The 16,242-nt window shown below is 42.7% G+C and overlaps 1 protein-coding gene across 2 annotated transcripts in view; it reads right to left on the minus strand.

The window, feature by feature from the left end:
- Window positions 1-16,242, minus strand: part of EFL1 (elongation factor like GTPase 1) — a 384,491-nt gene that overhangs the window by 219,364 nt on the left and 148,885 nt on the right. For both annotated transcript variants that reach the window (XM_019504107.1, XM_019504108.1), the window contains one exon: window positions 2,424-3,436. In XM_019504107.1, coding sequence (XP_019359652.1) covers window positions 2,424-3,436 — 1,013 coding nt within the window. The remainder of the gene's footprint in view (window positions 1-2,423; window positions 3,437-16,242) is intronic.

Raw genomic sequence — 16,242 nt, forward strand, 5'->3', positions numbered from 1 at the left:
GACAAGCAAGCCTGACTTTGCTATAACTATATGAAGTCAGTGCTTATACCTCCAATCTGAGGTTGGTCTCACTAAATCCCACTGTGGTAAAAACCAGAGAGCCTTATCTCAACTTGGATTTTTATGGCAAGATGGGTGTCAGTTATGCCAGAGTAAAAAAAAAAAAAAAAATCACCTTTTTTCACAGTGAGGTCATAGCTTTAGATAGCAGAAAATGACACTGAATGTTGGTAGTCTGAAAAGCGGTGTGCATAGTTAGAATTATACGTGGTCAGAGTACAGAAGGGTTCTAAGGTAAAGTATTGCTGATGCAGCAGTGGGCAATACTTATAAACCATGGATTTTCTGCCAATTGGAGAAGTCTGACATTATTTCCAGAGCAACATGGAAAAATGTAAAATTCCTATTGACCACCACATTTCTGTCTAGGGCTTTCATCTCATTTTTAAGCTTACCTACCTTCTTCTCCAACTTTTCCATCTTTAGGCACAACAGCAGCTCTTTCAAGCCAGCCATTTCTGGCCTTAATCCATCATCTAAAACTTAATCAAGTTGGCAAAATGTGGACAAGGGAGATATGCTAGCAGGCAGGGCCAGGCTGGATACAGAGGCAGCTACAGGGATGAAGAACTGGAGGACTGCGCCATCAGTGGATGCTCCTGCCTCCGCCACATTCTGCACACCGTGGTATGCAGCCAGGCTTTCTGTCGTGCGAGGACCTTGGGAGCTGAGCAGTCTTCAGCATTCAGCCCCTCCTTATGCAGGGGGAATGTGCCAGTTCTGCTCCAGATGGACTTTCTATACTCCTGGAAGAGGGATTGCTATTTTTGCTCATTTAAATTTAGAAGCATCTCTTATTCTGACATGAATTCTTACCCTACTGTAAGTCAACCCTACATTTGAAGGTTCAATTCTAGGGAAAGCAGCCCTTTTCCTAAATATAAGTTGATAACTACAGATAAATGCAACAGATAAAAAAAATCCCACGGGAGAATCAAATAACCAAAGAAAGCATCCAAAGGGTTAAATATATTTAAAATATACTAAAATAAAAACTGCATTGAAAAAATTCTGACTTGCTATTTTTACAGCAGACACAAAATACTGCAAGTACAAAAATGAAGACTGATGGGGGACTGATTACAGATTGACCCCACATAGAATTTGAGTGCAATTTTATGTCTTTTTTTAGAGAAAAAAAAGGTAGACTTATAATCAGAATAATACAGTAAATGTGCCAAATAGGTTAAAAAGTACAGAAAGCTACACTTTTAGATTCTATACAGAAGTGTATTCTACATTGTTGTGCGCCTCCTGTACCCCATGCATCAGACTCATCAAGCTTTTAGATCTTGGAGTGCTTCCAGCACTGAATGGAAGCACAGAACATACAGAGCACCTACTAAAAGCCAAAGCATTTCTCTTCACCGCACCATACCACACCACATTAACCACACACAATCAATCTTATGTTTTGCCCATGAAATGAGTTTCTTGTTTTCCGTAACTCATACCATTTCCAATACATATAAAACCTTCATTCTATTTTAAATTACTGCACATGAGATACACTAACTTCAGTTGTGAGTAGTGCATTTGGGGCAATGAAAATTGAAAGAAAACCTCAAGGTACTGGACCCAACTTGTTGCAGCAGGAAGTGTCTACAACATGAAAATCTATGGGCATAATTAAAAAATCAAGGGTGACTTAAATGGCAATTGTAAGTAAGTCATAAAAACAGGCTCAAGTAGATGTAAGTGGTGCAGTAACATAAATTACACCAATTTGACATTCAGTGGGTTTACAAAATAAGTAACTTACATACCAATGAGACAGAAAAGGAGGTTACCAGAAAAAGCTACTAACAGGATGTTAAAATCGTTTAAGATTCCCTCTTTCCTTTATATACTAATGATTATATTAACTTCTTAAATCAGTGGTGACCTGGGATCTATAACCAAGTCTTTGCTCTTAGCATACAGCAAAAAGAACTTTCCTCTCAATTTTCTGCTGCATTATTGTCTGCTTTCTAATTACATCTTGATGCCTTCTGGATACTACAAAGGCATAAATGTTTAAATTTTGGAGCAGCATTTTAATATTTGGGTGAATCTATTACAGCTGAAATTTAAATCTTGTCAGACAGTGATTGTTTTGCATCTTCTGTTTCCAGAAGAGTATTATAGTCCTATGTCTATCTAATACAAAAGCATAAAGACATTTTGTTATTTTTTTTCCATTCAGTATGATATCACTATTATAGGCACCAGAGATTTATGGTACACCTCCACTGGAGAACTATAAAATACTTCTAGTAAAACATTTAATCAAGTTAAGCTTTCTGACCCAATATAATGCATAAAACTCTTAGATTTAACATTCAACAAGGGAATTATTTATGGATTTAAATTGTCCTTCTTACCCAGTACTTCTGCAGTGGCCATGATTTCACATGTATACATGGCGGCCATAAGTCTCTGTGGTTTTGCTTGCAATGCATAACGGCAAGCCTCTTTCATGGTGGCAATCAGTTGTCCAGAGAAAGGTCCATAGCAATCTGCAAGCAAAGCTTCCCCTTTGCGTTTACTTGCTTTCTCAGATGATTTTGGACTACCTTGACTACTATCTTCAAATTCTTTATCTTCACTGGAGCATTCAGTGATATGACTTCTTGAAAGACAGGTGGCTTCATCTTCATCCTGTTTCCATTCTGTAGCATCACGCTCCTCTGACTGTTGCCTTTTAGTTGACATTATCTCTTCAACTTTACTGATGTCCCATTTTTCCACTATAAAACAGACACCCATGAGAGGTTCTTCACACATAGGACCTGAAAGTGTAGCCAACTGAAACCCACTTACTATGCTGTTGTCAAAATCTCGATATTTACTAACCTCCTTAGTAGTCTTATCAAGACACTGCCATACAGATTTTTTGTAGCCTTCAAACCTGTGCAACAAAATATTAGGCCCACACTTTCGTGGACCAAATGACCAAATCTGATCAACAGCATTTCTCCACTTTCTTCCTTGAAGATTTTGCTCCATTTTTTGTTTAAATTCTTGTATCCTGTCAAGGGTCTTTTGATTTATCTCATGGGTTTTTTTATCCTCATTCAAAGATGCATTGAACTGGTCCATAGTACGAATTAAGTCACTATTTTCTTCAAGGAGCCGAGTTGCCTCTTCTGGAAGTGGCATGGCTCTTACACTGAGAGTTGCATATTTATTTGGTGTAGAAATTGTTATGAGTCCATCAGAATCCACCTGAACTCCTTCAGGGATTTTATTTTGGTCTTCTTTAGTTTGGTGTATCACTGCAACTTTCTGCTGCTTTCCTATTTCTTCATTCACCATGTCAACTTTTGGAGGTCTTGTTATAGTCTCCCTAAATGGGATAATTGGTTCTGACACACTAATTTGAATTGCTGCAAACCTACAAAAAAAAAAAAAATTGAAAAGGTTAGAATCTACTTATGTAAAATAAGGCCCTGAATAGGGAAACTGGTATTTGTGAATAACCCTGATTGCAATACAGAAGGCAAAATAGTGCATTTCAGCCTCTGGCAGAGGCCTACTGCCGTAAAGCATGCCTGGACAAAATATACCTCAAAAGAGGAGCATGGCTGCTGTGATATCCTTTGAAAGACTGCAGCATTGGGTAAGCTTACACTAAGGATAGAAACAGACATTGCCCTTGTGCTGCCGTAACATTTTTATGGTGGCATAAAGGTCAAGCAAATGGACATCCCCACCCCTTGTTGCATCACAAATGCCTAAGGTGACCACGTCCCAGTTTGGCTAGGACGCTCCCGAATTTCATAGGCTAGTCCTGGCTGGTTGGTCAAAAGTCCCAGGCTGGAGTCCAGCAGGAAGGTGGAGCAGCATGCTGCCGTGTGGGCTGACTAAAGCAGGCACCATCCTGCCTGCATGTGGTATATCCTCTCCTGCAAAGCAGCAGCGGTGCCTGCCCGGCCACTTGCCTGGTGTACCATACCATTCTGCTTGGGTGCAATGAAAGTGGTAATAATTTCTGTTGCTTAAGTGGAGCAATGTCTGCTTGCTTTATGTTCCAGTCGCTCTAGGCAGGTGTTTCTGGGGCCTATGGGGCCCAATCCCCCCTCAAGCCCTGAGAGCACCAGCCTGGCTTTCCCCTCTTAGAGACACATCCCAATCAATCACCAGGACACGTCTCTGGAAGCAGGGAAAGCCACGGTTCCCCACTTACAGAGATGTGCCCCAAGGAATCTCCATGGAATCTCTGTAAGCGGGGAACACACTGCCATTGTCTTACAGGATTGGGCCCCTGCCCAATGCAAGACACCATGCTTTGTGCGTTTCTTCCAATGGAGCAGATCAACTATGGTGGGTTGCATCCTGCCACAGCTGTCCTGTTTCACTTGGCAATCCTTGTTTATACTCTAAGGTTGGGTGCAACTGAAAGAGCAACAGCTGCTCCCAACTAACATCAAATGTTATGCTTCTAATCCGGAGTTAGACTTATTTCTTTTCAAACTCAATCTACTTTAAAAAACGATTAATCTGAACTGGAATAACACTAAGGGCAGAATCGTGTGCCTAAATGGAGCTGTCTGCAGTTTTTGGCACTTATGCAGAGTTTCAGATTCTAATATTTTGCTAGAAGCAAAACAGAATCCCCTATCATGCCTCCTCCCTTTCACTGCAGCACACACCCTCTGGCTTGTTCTCTCTCTCCTAGCCCCACACATCTACCTCTCTTAACCTCACCTACTCACTAGTTGCAGGCTTTTGAATAGCTACCACTGCAGGACTTATCCAGTCTCACATGCACATCTGGGTAAGCATGATGCGTATCTGCATAGCCAGACTAGAGCCCTACTGAGCATGCTCGGGAACCAAGTGGAGGCATGGGCATTGAGCTGAACTGCAAGCTATGGACAAGTGCCAACAGCTGCAGGAACATGTCTGGGGTACCTGCAATGAAACGAAATAGGGTTCTGCATTCACAGAAAGATTCAGGAACAGGCATTCTGAACTAACTGGTCTGAATAGCTCCATGTATAGACAAGTCCTTAATAAAGCCTTTCCCATGCTTATTTTTCCCTCTTACTAAACTGTGAAAAACATTACATTATACAGTAGCTCTAAATAGAAAACATCTGATAGCAAAAAATGATTTCAAGAAGCTTGCTTATGTAAGAAAAAGAATGCACAGAAAACTATCAGACAGTGATGTAAAAGCAATTAAGGGAGGGAAATAAATTAGACTTCAACTGCAGAAAAATATCAAAGCTTTTGAGAGGGAATGCCAATGATCTAGCATCTCCAGTTATAAGAGTCCAACATGTGAAGAAAAGAAACAGTTCAGGAAGAGCTTTTAAAACGGTTAGAGATAAAAATACCACAGAGCCGTAGGTGAACCCTTTTATTTTGGGCTAAGTTGAAAATGTAAGCTTTTCATTACTGCCTCCATTGGGCCACAGAAAACACAGAGCAGCATGGGGGAGAGGACATAAGAAATACTTGATAATTACAATCGACTGAAATTATTTACTGACTTTTTCAACCAGGTATCAAAGGAAAGGAAAAAAACCTGTGACCGCAGCAGCTCAGCCTCCAACTGCCTATTAAACTGTTTCTGTTCTTCTCTGCTACTCAGCATCTCAGCAACCTTTATCAAAGCAATTATTTTGGGGTTAGAGTTTTAAGGTATGCTCTGTAAAGGATTCCTTGTATAAATTGATGGGAGGTTCTCTGTACAGCAGAGAAAAGCTGTTTTGGACGCAGAGACAAATGGAACAGAGCAAGGGCACAGCAGGAAACAACTAGTTTGAGTGACAGAAGTTTCAGCAATATCACAGTATGCCTGTAAGACATTTTTAGCATGGTATTTAAACATTTTCGCCTGTAGACACTAAAGACCTGGCATATTCAATACAACACTATCAGAGAATGGCCAGATTTAGTTTCCATTACTTAATTTTGCTGAAATGAGCACTCTGCAGGAAGACCTTCACTGTGCCTGAAATAAGATTTTATAGGGAAAATGAAATTAATTACATGTGATTAAAGTTCTCTCAGGGTAACGTTTCACATCCTTAACTGTCCTGAGATGTGCTATTTACTAGCCAGGGAACAAATTCTAGAAGCGTCAGCTGTTTCCCATGAAGCAACTCTCAACACACGTTAATGAATGACCAGCTATTTTACCTCAAGCATTAAATCATGACTCCCAAATATCATTCGTTCCATTTCAGCTACTCATTGTAGCCATGAGAGCTGAGATATGTCTAAAGCATCAGGGCAAGCACCACAATTGCTCTGCACTGAGCCGTGGATATTTAATAAACACAAGATGTTAAGTACCTTGCTGATATCCATCAAGGATTCAAGTGAACTAGGTAACTGCAATGCTGAAAGCCTGCTTTTTTTTGCTGCACATAAGAAAACGGTTACCATGTTAAGGCTGATCTCTCAAGAATGGACATGATTAGAAACAAAATTTTTCTATCATCTAAAATATTCACTTCAGCTTTCTTGACCTTGTTACTTCATATATTAAAACTGCAGTACACTGATGATCACCCTGCCCGTTTCCACTGCTTTAATTACAACCTGAACTTAGCAACATTTATCCGAAGAACAGTTTGCACAAGAACTGATGCTATATGCTTACTTATACCCCAAACGTTTACTGTATTTACCCGATTAGAAGATGACTCTGATTTTAAGACCCCTGCTCCCCCCCAAATTAGACCCCTGATTTTAAGACCCCTTCCCCCCCCTCAATATATTAGGACTCTATTGATAAATTTGTTATAATTTTCCAGGTATAGAATCTAATTATTGGAGGTTTACCATGAATTTGTCTTCTTCCACTACTGCAGCAGGGAGAATAAATTGGGGGGGAGTCAGATAGCCCCTTCGCTCTCTGCTTCCCCCTCAACTTCTCCCCTGGCAACAACAACCTTGAAATTAAACATAGCTGTAGCAATCTGCATGTAGTACACACATATTTAGTTCATCCAGAACTGAAGCATGTTACTTTTTTTGAAACTGCTGCTGTTTTAGCACAGATACTCAATAAACACAGTTTTGAGCAGCATTTTGGCACCTGCTTATATGTAGTATAAACCATGCATGATATTAGTCCAAAGGCTTATGATTTGGGACTTGCAATGACAACACCCAGTTCCAGAAGCAGTGGCAGTATTGTAGCCAATGAGGATAATCCAAGGCACGATTATTGCTAATTGTAAACTACGCATGATATTAGTCCAAAGGCTTATGATTTGCAACATAGTTCACTGGACTGGACCCCACCAGTCAACAATATTTCAAGCCATGATGACCCCACAGCTCAGCACTGCTCAGTATGTGTGTGTGTATTCCAGATACCTCCCATACAGAATCCTGGTGCTAATTAGCTCCCATTCATGACTGGAACTGGGTGTTGTCATTGCAAGTCCTGGGATACTCCAAAAATCTGTATGCAAATGAGGTGCAGGGCAACCTGGGGCGAGACCACACTAATGCACCAGGCTGAGAGAGGGGGTAACAGATGGGTGACCTGTTTGGGGGCCCTGTTTCATGTTTGCCAAGCCTGGTAAAGAAACAGGAATCACTTGAAAAGGGAAAGGTACAGCTCAGCTGTGGGAGTGAAAAGAAAGTAATAATGTATGCAATGTATTGACTCACCAGGCCTTAAAAACAGTTAGTGGTAAAGGGGACTCCACTTAGTTGGCACTACCAGATGTCTTATTCAGGTGGGCTGCATTACCCTGTCCTTGTTGTAGGGCAGGGGAAGCACTGTGACCATGCAGGTGGACTCCCCAGGCAGGTGATTGTTTCTAATAAGTTCTCTATTGGAGGTCTATATTGAGCAGTTGTTTTTTTTTGGTATTGGGTGGTGGAACTGGAGCTTGCACCACCCACTCCATGCATTGACCTGGTATTGCAGTGCTTCCAGAACCGGTGCAAAAAAACAGACAAAGGTAGGTTTCCATCAGCATGTTTGCCCACTACAGGCCACATGTTTTATAGTCATGCTCAGTGTTGGTTGCATTTAATCAACTTCATAGTTGGCTTCCATTGCTGAACACATGCTGCTTTTGAGGTGCAGTTTCCCAGAAACCCCGGCACCTATCTCTTTGAAAACTGACAGGCTTTGTGGCCTGAGCAGGAGGCTACCATCCCAGCTGTTTTCATTCGAATCAGGAAATAAATGACAAAGTTGTTCCACATTATAGCCTATGGGCGAAATGTTGAAACGTGTCAAAACAGCGAAAACAGTTTCAACAAAATGAAAAGGAACAGTGCTTCAAAACAGCTGAAACAGCTGAAATGTTGAAACAGCAGTCAAAACAAAATGGTGCCCTTTCACACAGCCCTACTTTTTCCCCTTGCCAATTAGGGGGAGGAAACTTCATCTTGTGTTTGAATAAATATGGTATATGTTAAAGATATAGCATTCAACTTTTACTTCAAGGGTGTGTGAAACAACTGACAGCTAAACAATCCTAAATGTTAAAGTAAATAGTACAGAAAATAGAAGAATAATTTCAAGACCTTTTTATGTAAATGTGTGTTTAATTATATTTTCAACATTTCTGCTACTGAATGTGTAATGTAAAGCTTTCCTATATTTCACAAAACATTAATATGGGGCTGTGTTTCCTTTCCCCACAAAGAAAGAGAGGTCATTGGAATCCCATGCTACTGCTGCCAGAATAATTTCCAGTTTCCATATTCAGCAGGAACCACAATAGACAAGTGAAATATAAGTGGACAAAGAACTGGACTCTATCTTCCACCCTCAGCCCCAACTATTATATACACATGATCTCTCCCTTCCAAGTCCATTTCCCCCCATTTAACCCTCTTGAATAATCATAGCCCATTTTGAATGCAGAAAACTAATGAAAACTGATTACCTAATCTGCCTAATTTAAAGGTCCGATGGTTCCAAAAATTTGCCAGGACATAGGCACTTTGGTGGGACTTGTACCACACTTTGGTGGGCTTTGAGAACCAGCACACATTTCTAAGTCTTGATCCCAGTTCAAAGATTGGGGGAAAAAAGTTTCAGCCTCCAAGTCCCATAAAAACCATCCCTGCTGTATCCAGTTATTAGCCCCACTGTTTTCCAGGAGCCTACAATTACACTTCCATTAATCAATGTGCACCTCCCCCCACCACATAAGCCCTGTAACTTGAGCTTATAGCAACTCTGATCACAGAAAAGATGGTGCAATGAGAATGAGAGCAAAAAGAGGTTAAAGAAGAGCTTACCATGTCGGCATTAGGAAGAACAACATGGAGAGCAGCTGGAGTGATGGCAGCATCCCACCCCGTTTTCAAGAAACAGCTGGCCTGCAGTGGGCAGTCTTGCCAGTTAAGAGGGAATCAGAATTGTGATTCATTACAAAGGGAGAGAGAGAGACTGAGATGCCAGGATGCTTGGTGAAGCCAATGGCTGAGGAGGGGTGTGAAAACTGGTACAGAGCCTCAAGTGTGGCAGCACAGAAACCTCCCTGTGGACCTAAGGATCTGATGAGAGCATAATGGGGCAGGATGGGAAGTTCAGAGCCAGGAAAAGAACAGGCATTTGCTCCCTCAAGTCTGTTACCAGGAGAAGGACATGAAGGACACTTGAAACCTAAAGCTTAGATGCAACGGTAGTAAAGCTGATATATTTTACATGCCAAGGCAGACAGTGCAATGAAGTGCAGCAGACATTTAGGTTGGAAGAATTGGACAAGACTAAGATGGGCATAAAGCATAGAGCAACCAGACACTGAAGCTAGAGTCAAGATTGCGACAGCTCTGATAAGTAACTTGCCAAACAAGATACTTAACATCAAGGTGGTGTAAGGTTGGGATGTGAGGAGCAGATGGAGCCCCAGAATCTTACTCTGGAAACAGATTCACCAAATTCCAAATCCAAGGAGTTGAAGGTGGGCTGTGACAGGACTGAACACCTCCCAAGCCACTGAGATCAGTATAACCGTGTGGCAGGCAACTTCATCAAAATTGCACCCCAAAACTCCTGGGATAAGGAGGCATGGTGGCTTTTATTAGAGCAATGGCAAAGTAGAAGCACTGGCAGGGCAAGTAAGGAGTGCCTGAGCCAACAGATGGCTCACAGTTAATATCCTCCACCTTGCTTAGTATGGATTATGCAAATGTGGGGAGTTCCAGTACATTTTGTTCCAAACAAATATGCCTTTTAAAGTTTGAGGACAGTGAGATTTATCCTTAAATCATACTGGTTGTATTTTTTGATGACCTACAGTGGTCCCTTCATTAGGCTGTCACACTCAACTGTCACATAATGGCACAATTCATTTCACTAGAGGTTGTCCAGAGGTTGGATTATTTCAGAAAGAATTAGTCTGAATTCCAGGAGGATAGGATCATCTAGCAAAAAGACTATAGCCAGGACTGTCTGAATTTGTCTTGCATCTGAGTATGAACAGAAACTGCTGAAATGGCTGCTTTAGTAGAACTGGAAATGAAGCAGAACTTCCTTCAGGCAACCAACATTAAAATTTACAGAGAATTTTACCTTCCGTTATAACGCTTTCTTGATAAAAGGAGATGCCTTATTTTTAAAGCCATTCTAAAACATTCAAAGCTCTATCAAACATGGGAAATGGTGATACAAAACAAATACTTTCACAGGACACGTGTGTAAGACGTGTGTTTTCACATCAATCCCAAGATCAGAGGTGAATATCTTTCCACCCCTCAGGTTTGAAAAGATTCATTAAAAGGGTAGCAATGGCAATAGCCAAGATTTCATTATTCTGGTTTTATGCAAAGCAAGTTGCAAGAAAAAAGAAAAAAAAAACATGTAATTTTAAATACCATCTCCACGGCTCCTTAATTTTTTGTGTTATTGAAGACTTCAAAGAAGTTTCCAGAAGAGTACATGAAGGAAATGAGTGCGAATCAAAAATATAAACAAGAGATGATACATAATTAGGATCTCTTTACCTTCCACCCTTTTCTTTTATATAGCTGCATATATTTGAGGTAACTAAGTCTAAACTAGGGTTATAATGATGATGATTTCAAAATAGGGAAAGGGAAAGAGAGCTGGAAACAAACACACTGAGCTGAAGTGGATTATTAGACAGCTAAGTTGACTCCCTGGACACACCCATTTGTCTTGCATGGGCCCAAGCATGCCTGGCATGGACAAAGTAGCTCCCAGCTTGATGAACTAGAAGCTGAAATTTGAGGGGGGAAATTTGCATCTCTTGATAATCAGAAGGACTGCTTATGAGCCAAAGAGGAAAAGGGTGATGGAGCTGATGAAGAGGTCTGCTTGTGCCAGTAAAAGTACTGCTACTCTGGCACCTATAAAGTGCAGACAAGACATTTTGCTTAATGCCATAGCAAGTTAAGCTTCCTGTGGATTACAGTGCTTGTGCTGCACAGCTGCTGAAAATAGAAACCAAACAGCCACATAGGTTTGTCTAGAGGTGGATCCAGGGTTGGGGTCCAGCAGTGTGGTCACACCTACCTTCTGCTGCTGCTGTCTCCAGCTGAGCCCTGCACTCCATAAAACAGGGGCAGGCAATTATTTGGGCTGAAGAGCCATTTCATGAGTTTTGGGTGAGCTGCTGTGGGCTGGCGGTGGGGGGTGGTCTAGGTGCTGATCTTGCCCAGTGCAGTGGGCGGGGGGTTGAGGGGGCAGGCTCCATGGAGACCCTGCCCATCCGTTCTGTCTGGGGCCCCCAGTGGTGGGTGCAGGTCAGACTGGTATTAGCAACCAGGCAGCATGAGCTGCCACCATGAGGACTGCTGGGAAGCTGAGTCCAGCCATCATGCCACCCTCACCTGGAGGCAGCAGGACTGGCTTTACATGCCATGGCCCAGGTTGCCCTCTGCCAAAGACGAGGGACCCATCACAGGCTGGATAAAATCCCTTTGTGGGCAAAATCTGGCCCACAGGCTGTATGTTGCCCACCCCTGCCATACAGGGTTCCACAGAAGCTAGAGCCCCAGGGCCAACAGGGGAAAATGGGGGACTGGGGAGGGAGCAGGAGCAGGAAGTGGGGAACTGCTCACTATTCCTAACTGACCTGGGCATAGAGGGAGCTCCAGAGCTACTTCTGCCCTGCTCCAGCTGAGGGCAGCAAGAAGCAGCTGCACAGGGACCCAGACTCTGCCAGGGACAATGGCAGGGGTGGAGGACAGGCTCCTCCTTCCAGTGTCTGCTCCCTGCCAAAAGGAGCCACTTGGAGATGGGAGCAGAAGCTGGGAGCAGGCACAGGAAGGAAGAATCCACCATCCACTCCTGCCGCTGTCCCTGGCTGAGCCTAGCACACTGCGCAGCCACTTCTCTGCTGACCAGTTCCCATGAGATGAGGAGAGACTCTATGGCTCTCCCCATGCCTGGGTCAGCCTGAGACAGTGGTGACAAGGGGCAGTCCTCCCTTCCTGCACCTGCTCCCTGCCCTGCTCCCCAGTGCTCCCTGCTGGCCTGGGGGGTCCAACATCACCTCAACCTCATCCCCAACCATGATGTAAGGGGCAGTATGACACACCCCACTTCATTATATCCTAGAGCTGCCTACGGATTTGTCTCATGGTTCTGAATTCCTACACAGGAATGAGAAAGATGACAATGGTCAATCTCATGATCTTTGGCCAGAATACCTGTGCTCTGCTTTAATGCAGGGATGGATAGACCTATGGGCTACTGTATGATGACTCTGGAGATTTTCACATCGGGGTGCACTGATAGAGATTTTCTTGACCAATACCAACAGCTGATTATTCACCAGGCATATTGGCCAATACCAATTTGATAACTGATTTACAGGAGCACAGTCCAGCAGTATACAGAGCAGCGCCCTGCACATAAGTCTGTGGAGGAGAAGGGGCATGGGGGAGGGAAAGGGTATGGGGGGGCAGATGGAGGCCCCCATGGTGAGGGAGGGAGTGGAGTAGGGGCTGGGGCAGAAGCTGAAGCTGAGGCTGGGGGCGCTGCCCAACAAGGGTGGTGAATGGGATGCCTGGGTGGGAAGTAGGACTGAGCCACAGGCAGCTTGTCCAGTGGGCGCACAGAGTTAAGGGGAGGGGTAGGTCCCCTCCACTGTTTGCACCCCCTGGGGAAAGCAGAGGAGCATGTGCCCCCCTAGATTTGTGTGGGGTGGATGCAGGCTGCCTGCTGTGGGCTCGAGGCTGTCAGTCCTGCTGCCTTTTGCCCTGGGAGCTGCATGCTGGCCGTGCCCCTCCTGCCTGCCCGGTGGCACTGAAGGCAGCAAATTGTGCCTTCCACTGCCAAGCGGGCAGGGGATGCAGCCTGGACAGTATGTGGCTCCCAGGACAAAAGGCAGCAGGGCGGACAGTCCAGAGCCCACAGCAGGCAGCCTACCTCCACCCTCACCCTGCTCGGCTCCTAAAAATGTCCCTGTGCTTAAAAATGGCAGCACTGGTGCTTGAACTAGAGATCATTTGACAAGCTTTAGTTCAAGTGCCCATACCGCCATTTTTAAGCACAGGGACACTTTTAGGAGCAGAGTAAAGAGGGGTGAGGACAGATGCTGGCTTCCCATTGCGGGCTCGGGGCTATGTGCCCTGCTGCCTTTTGCCCCGGGAGACGCATGCTGGCCATACCATCCCCCCAGCCCAACTGGCAGCAGGAGGTGTGCAACTCGTGAGGCAAAAGGAAACAGGGCAGAGAGTCCCAAGACCACAGTGGGCAGCCCACATCCACCCCATGCATAATTCTGGGGGGGCACATGCATAATCACAGTGCATCAGAGCAGCCTCCGCACTAGTGTACAGGCACCCACTGGAAACAGACCTTAGGCCCAATGAGCTGAATAGTAAAACCTTTGGAAAGGACATAAAGAGTGAAAGATCCAGAGATGTATGGAGGAGACAATTTTAGATAGTAATGAGATGACTGGTTGTTAGCAGAACCTGATGACTCACTGGAGCCCCTGCTGGGATTTGGGCTTTCAGCAGGGGCTCCAATGAAAGGTCTGGTGCTGAGAGCCCAGATGAACTGAGCATCAGTCCTGGAATGGCTGTTGAAATTAGCACCCACAGTGGAATGGGAAAATGCACAAGCACTTGAAGCACACCTGCTGTATTAAGGTAATTTTGTTTTATGCCTATAGTGTGCAGAGAATAAGTAGCAATGAGCAGAAAGGCATATCTGTTTGCATCTGGGATAATATATTATAAATAATTCTGAAGAGATATGGAAAAACAAGTGCTACTTCCAAGGGCAATGAAACACACAGCATTAAACTCTTCATGCTTCCCAGCACATGCACTGAAAAAAACCCCCTTCTGTAATTTAAGGGCACTCTAATGAACATTAAAGAACTACTAAAACCAAGAAGGTGAGAATTTCTCAAATAAAAATTTTACATAAATCTTTTACAACACGAAATGTCAGGAACCTAAATATTAGGGTTCTGCTATCTCCTTATAATTCTGTAAAATAGCTTATAAAATTCTCTCCCAGTCCTATAGCAGGAAGTTACTTAAAATTTTTCTAGGACCTGAATCAATGTAGGTAATATAGACAATTATAAATCTTACAACAGGAAAAATACAATATAAATCACAGCTGAATGTAGTCATGGCCATTTTTGCTTCTTTCAGCTAACTAGGAGACTGGCTGAGGAAGAAACAAGAGTTTGTAGCTTACATATACATAAAAATTTAACTCGTTAGTCCTTCAACTGTCCCTGTAAGGTTGCAGTTACCTTTCTTTTAGAAGTTACGTACATCATGCTTGTCAAATAGGAGATCAACTTCAGAAATATTAACCTGATTCTATTAACACACGCACAAATATTAGAATTTAAAAATATCTGTAATTATTTCCAAAGCTAAGCTATTTCATAAGGTTCTAAACTATTAAAAAGAAAAGAAAATTAAAAATATTTTGATGCCAAAACTTTCAACCTGAAGGTCCGTTTCCATCTAGTATATATGTTCAGACTGACAACGTATTACACATATGAACACCCCATTCCCCAAACACCAGAGAAACAGTTAACAGAAACCAAAAGACATAAGTATCTTACCATTACTTTTTATTTAGAACCTCAGTAATAAGTAACAATTGAAATCCAAGTCACTGCTGTTCCCAAGGCCACCATGGACCAAGGGCACATACCAGCAGCCCATCTCATGCACCTTACTGGAGGGGAGCTGTGGGCCTCACAGCATCCCACCTCCAAGCTGCTGACATCTAAAAGAGTGGAGCCTGCATCCTAACCAGTTAACCCCTGCTTCCCATCTTGACCCCTTATAATGCATATATCAACACCTATAAGCCTATTCACATAAAACAGGCCTTTAAATACCATTTTAAGCCAACAGCTGCTGTGATTACATTTGCATCATTGTTTCTATTCTGACCATTTATTTTCAGTCATTCATAAAATTGTCACCTTTTTTGCTGAAACATCCCAGGTTTGTCACCTACCCAAAAGGTAATCTTTAATATTCAGCAAAAACAGTAAATCCAGTTATTTTAAATGGTAGGGTTCTATTCAAAGCAAAAATCTTTCCTATCATTAAAAAAGGAAAAAAAGCTTCACTGTTAACCGCCACATTGCAGATGTAGAAAATTTATATTTGACCTTTAAGTAGCTCTCACTGAAGGGAAGTACCTTTGAGTGGGCTGGTGAAAAGCACATAGTAAAACATACTTACCTGGTTATGATCTAGGCTGCATAACAAGTAGTAATGGTAAAACTTTGTGCACTATTTAGCCTCTATAACTAAAAATAATAGTAAAAATCTGTATGCATCACATGATTTTACAGCTCTGGGACCATTCTGAGTTTCACAAGAATCAAAAGAAATCCTTTCATTGGCTTTGCCAGCAGTTCAAGTGATCATAGGCACTAAACTAGCATGACAGTCACAGCTTTACTTTCTCAGGTGAACCTAAGGCAGGTGGTACTGCTGGGTTTAAGAAATAAAGTAGGGTAAATGGGCACTGATAAAATTACTAAAATTTGGACTTTAGAAGCAGGACTTATACAAAAAGTCTGAGACACAATATCAGAAGTGAAAATAAGGTAAAAATATAAAAATAAATAATCATTACAAGTTGCTAACTGCAGGTGCCTAAAACTTGAGGTGGGGGAAGGGAGATTAATATGAACAAAAACTTGTCTCGCATACAGTGGAGCAGAAATACCTTGGCTTTCTTGTTTCCTAACTTTTGAGAGTTCAACTGTAAAACCTACCTGTCCTCTTTCTTTTTTTTTT

This window comes from Gavialis gangeticus, unplaced genomic scaffold, assembly GCF_001723915.1.
Source record: "Gavialis gangeticus isolate Ggan-Ray unplaced genomic scaffold, GavGan_comp1, whole genome shotgun sequence".
Lineage (NCBI taxonomy): Eukaryota > Metazoa > Chordata > Crocodylia > Gavialidae > Gavialis > Gavialis gangeticus.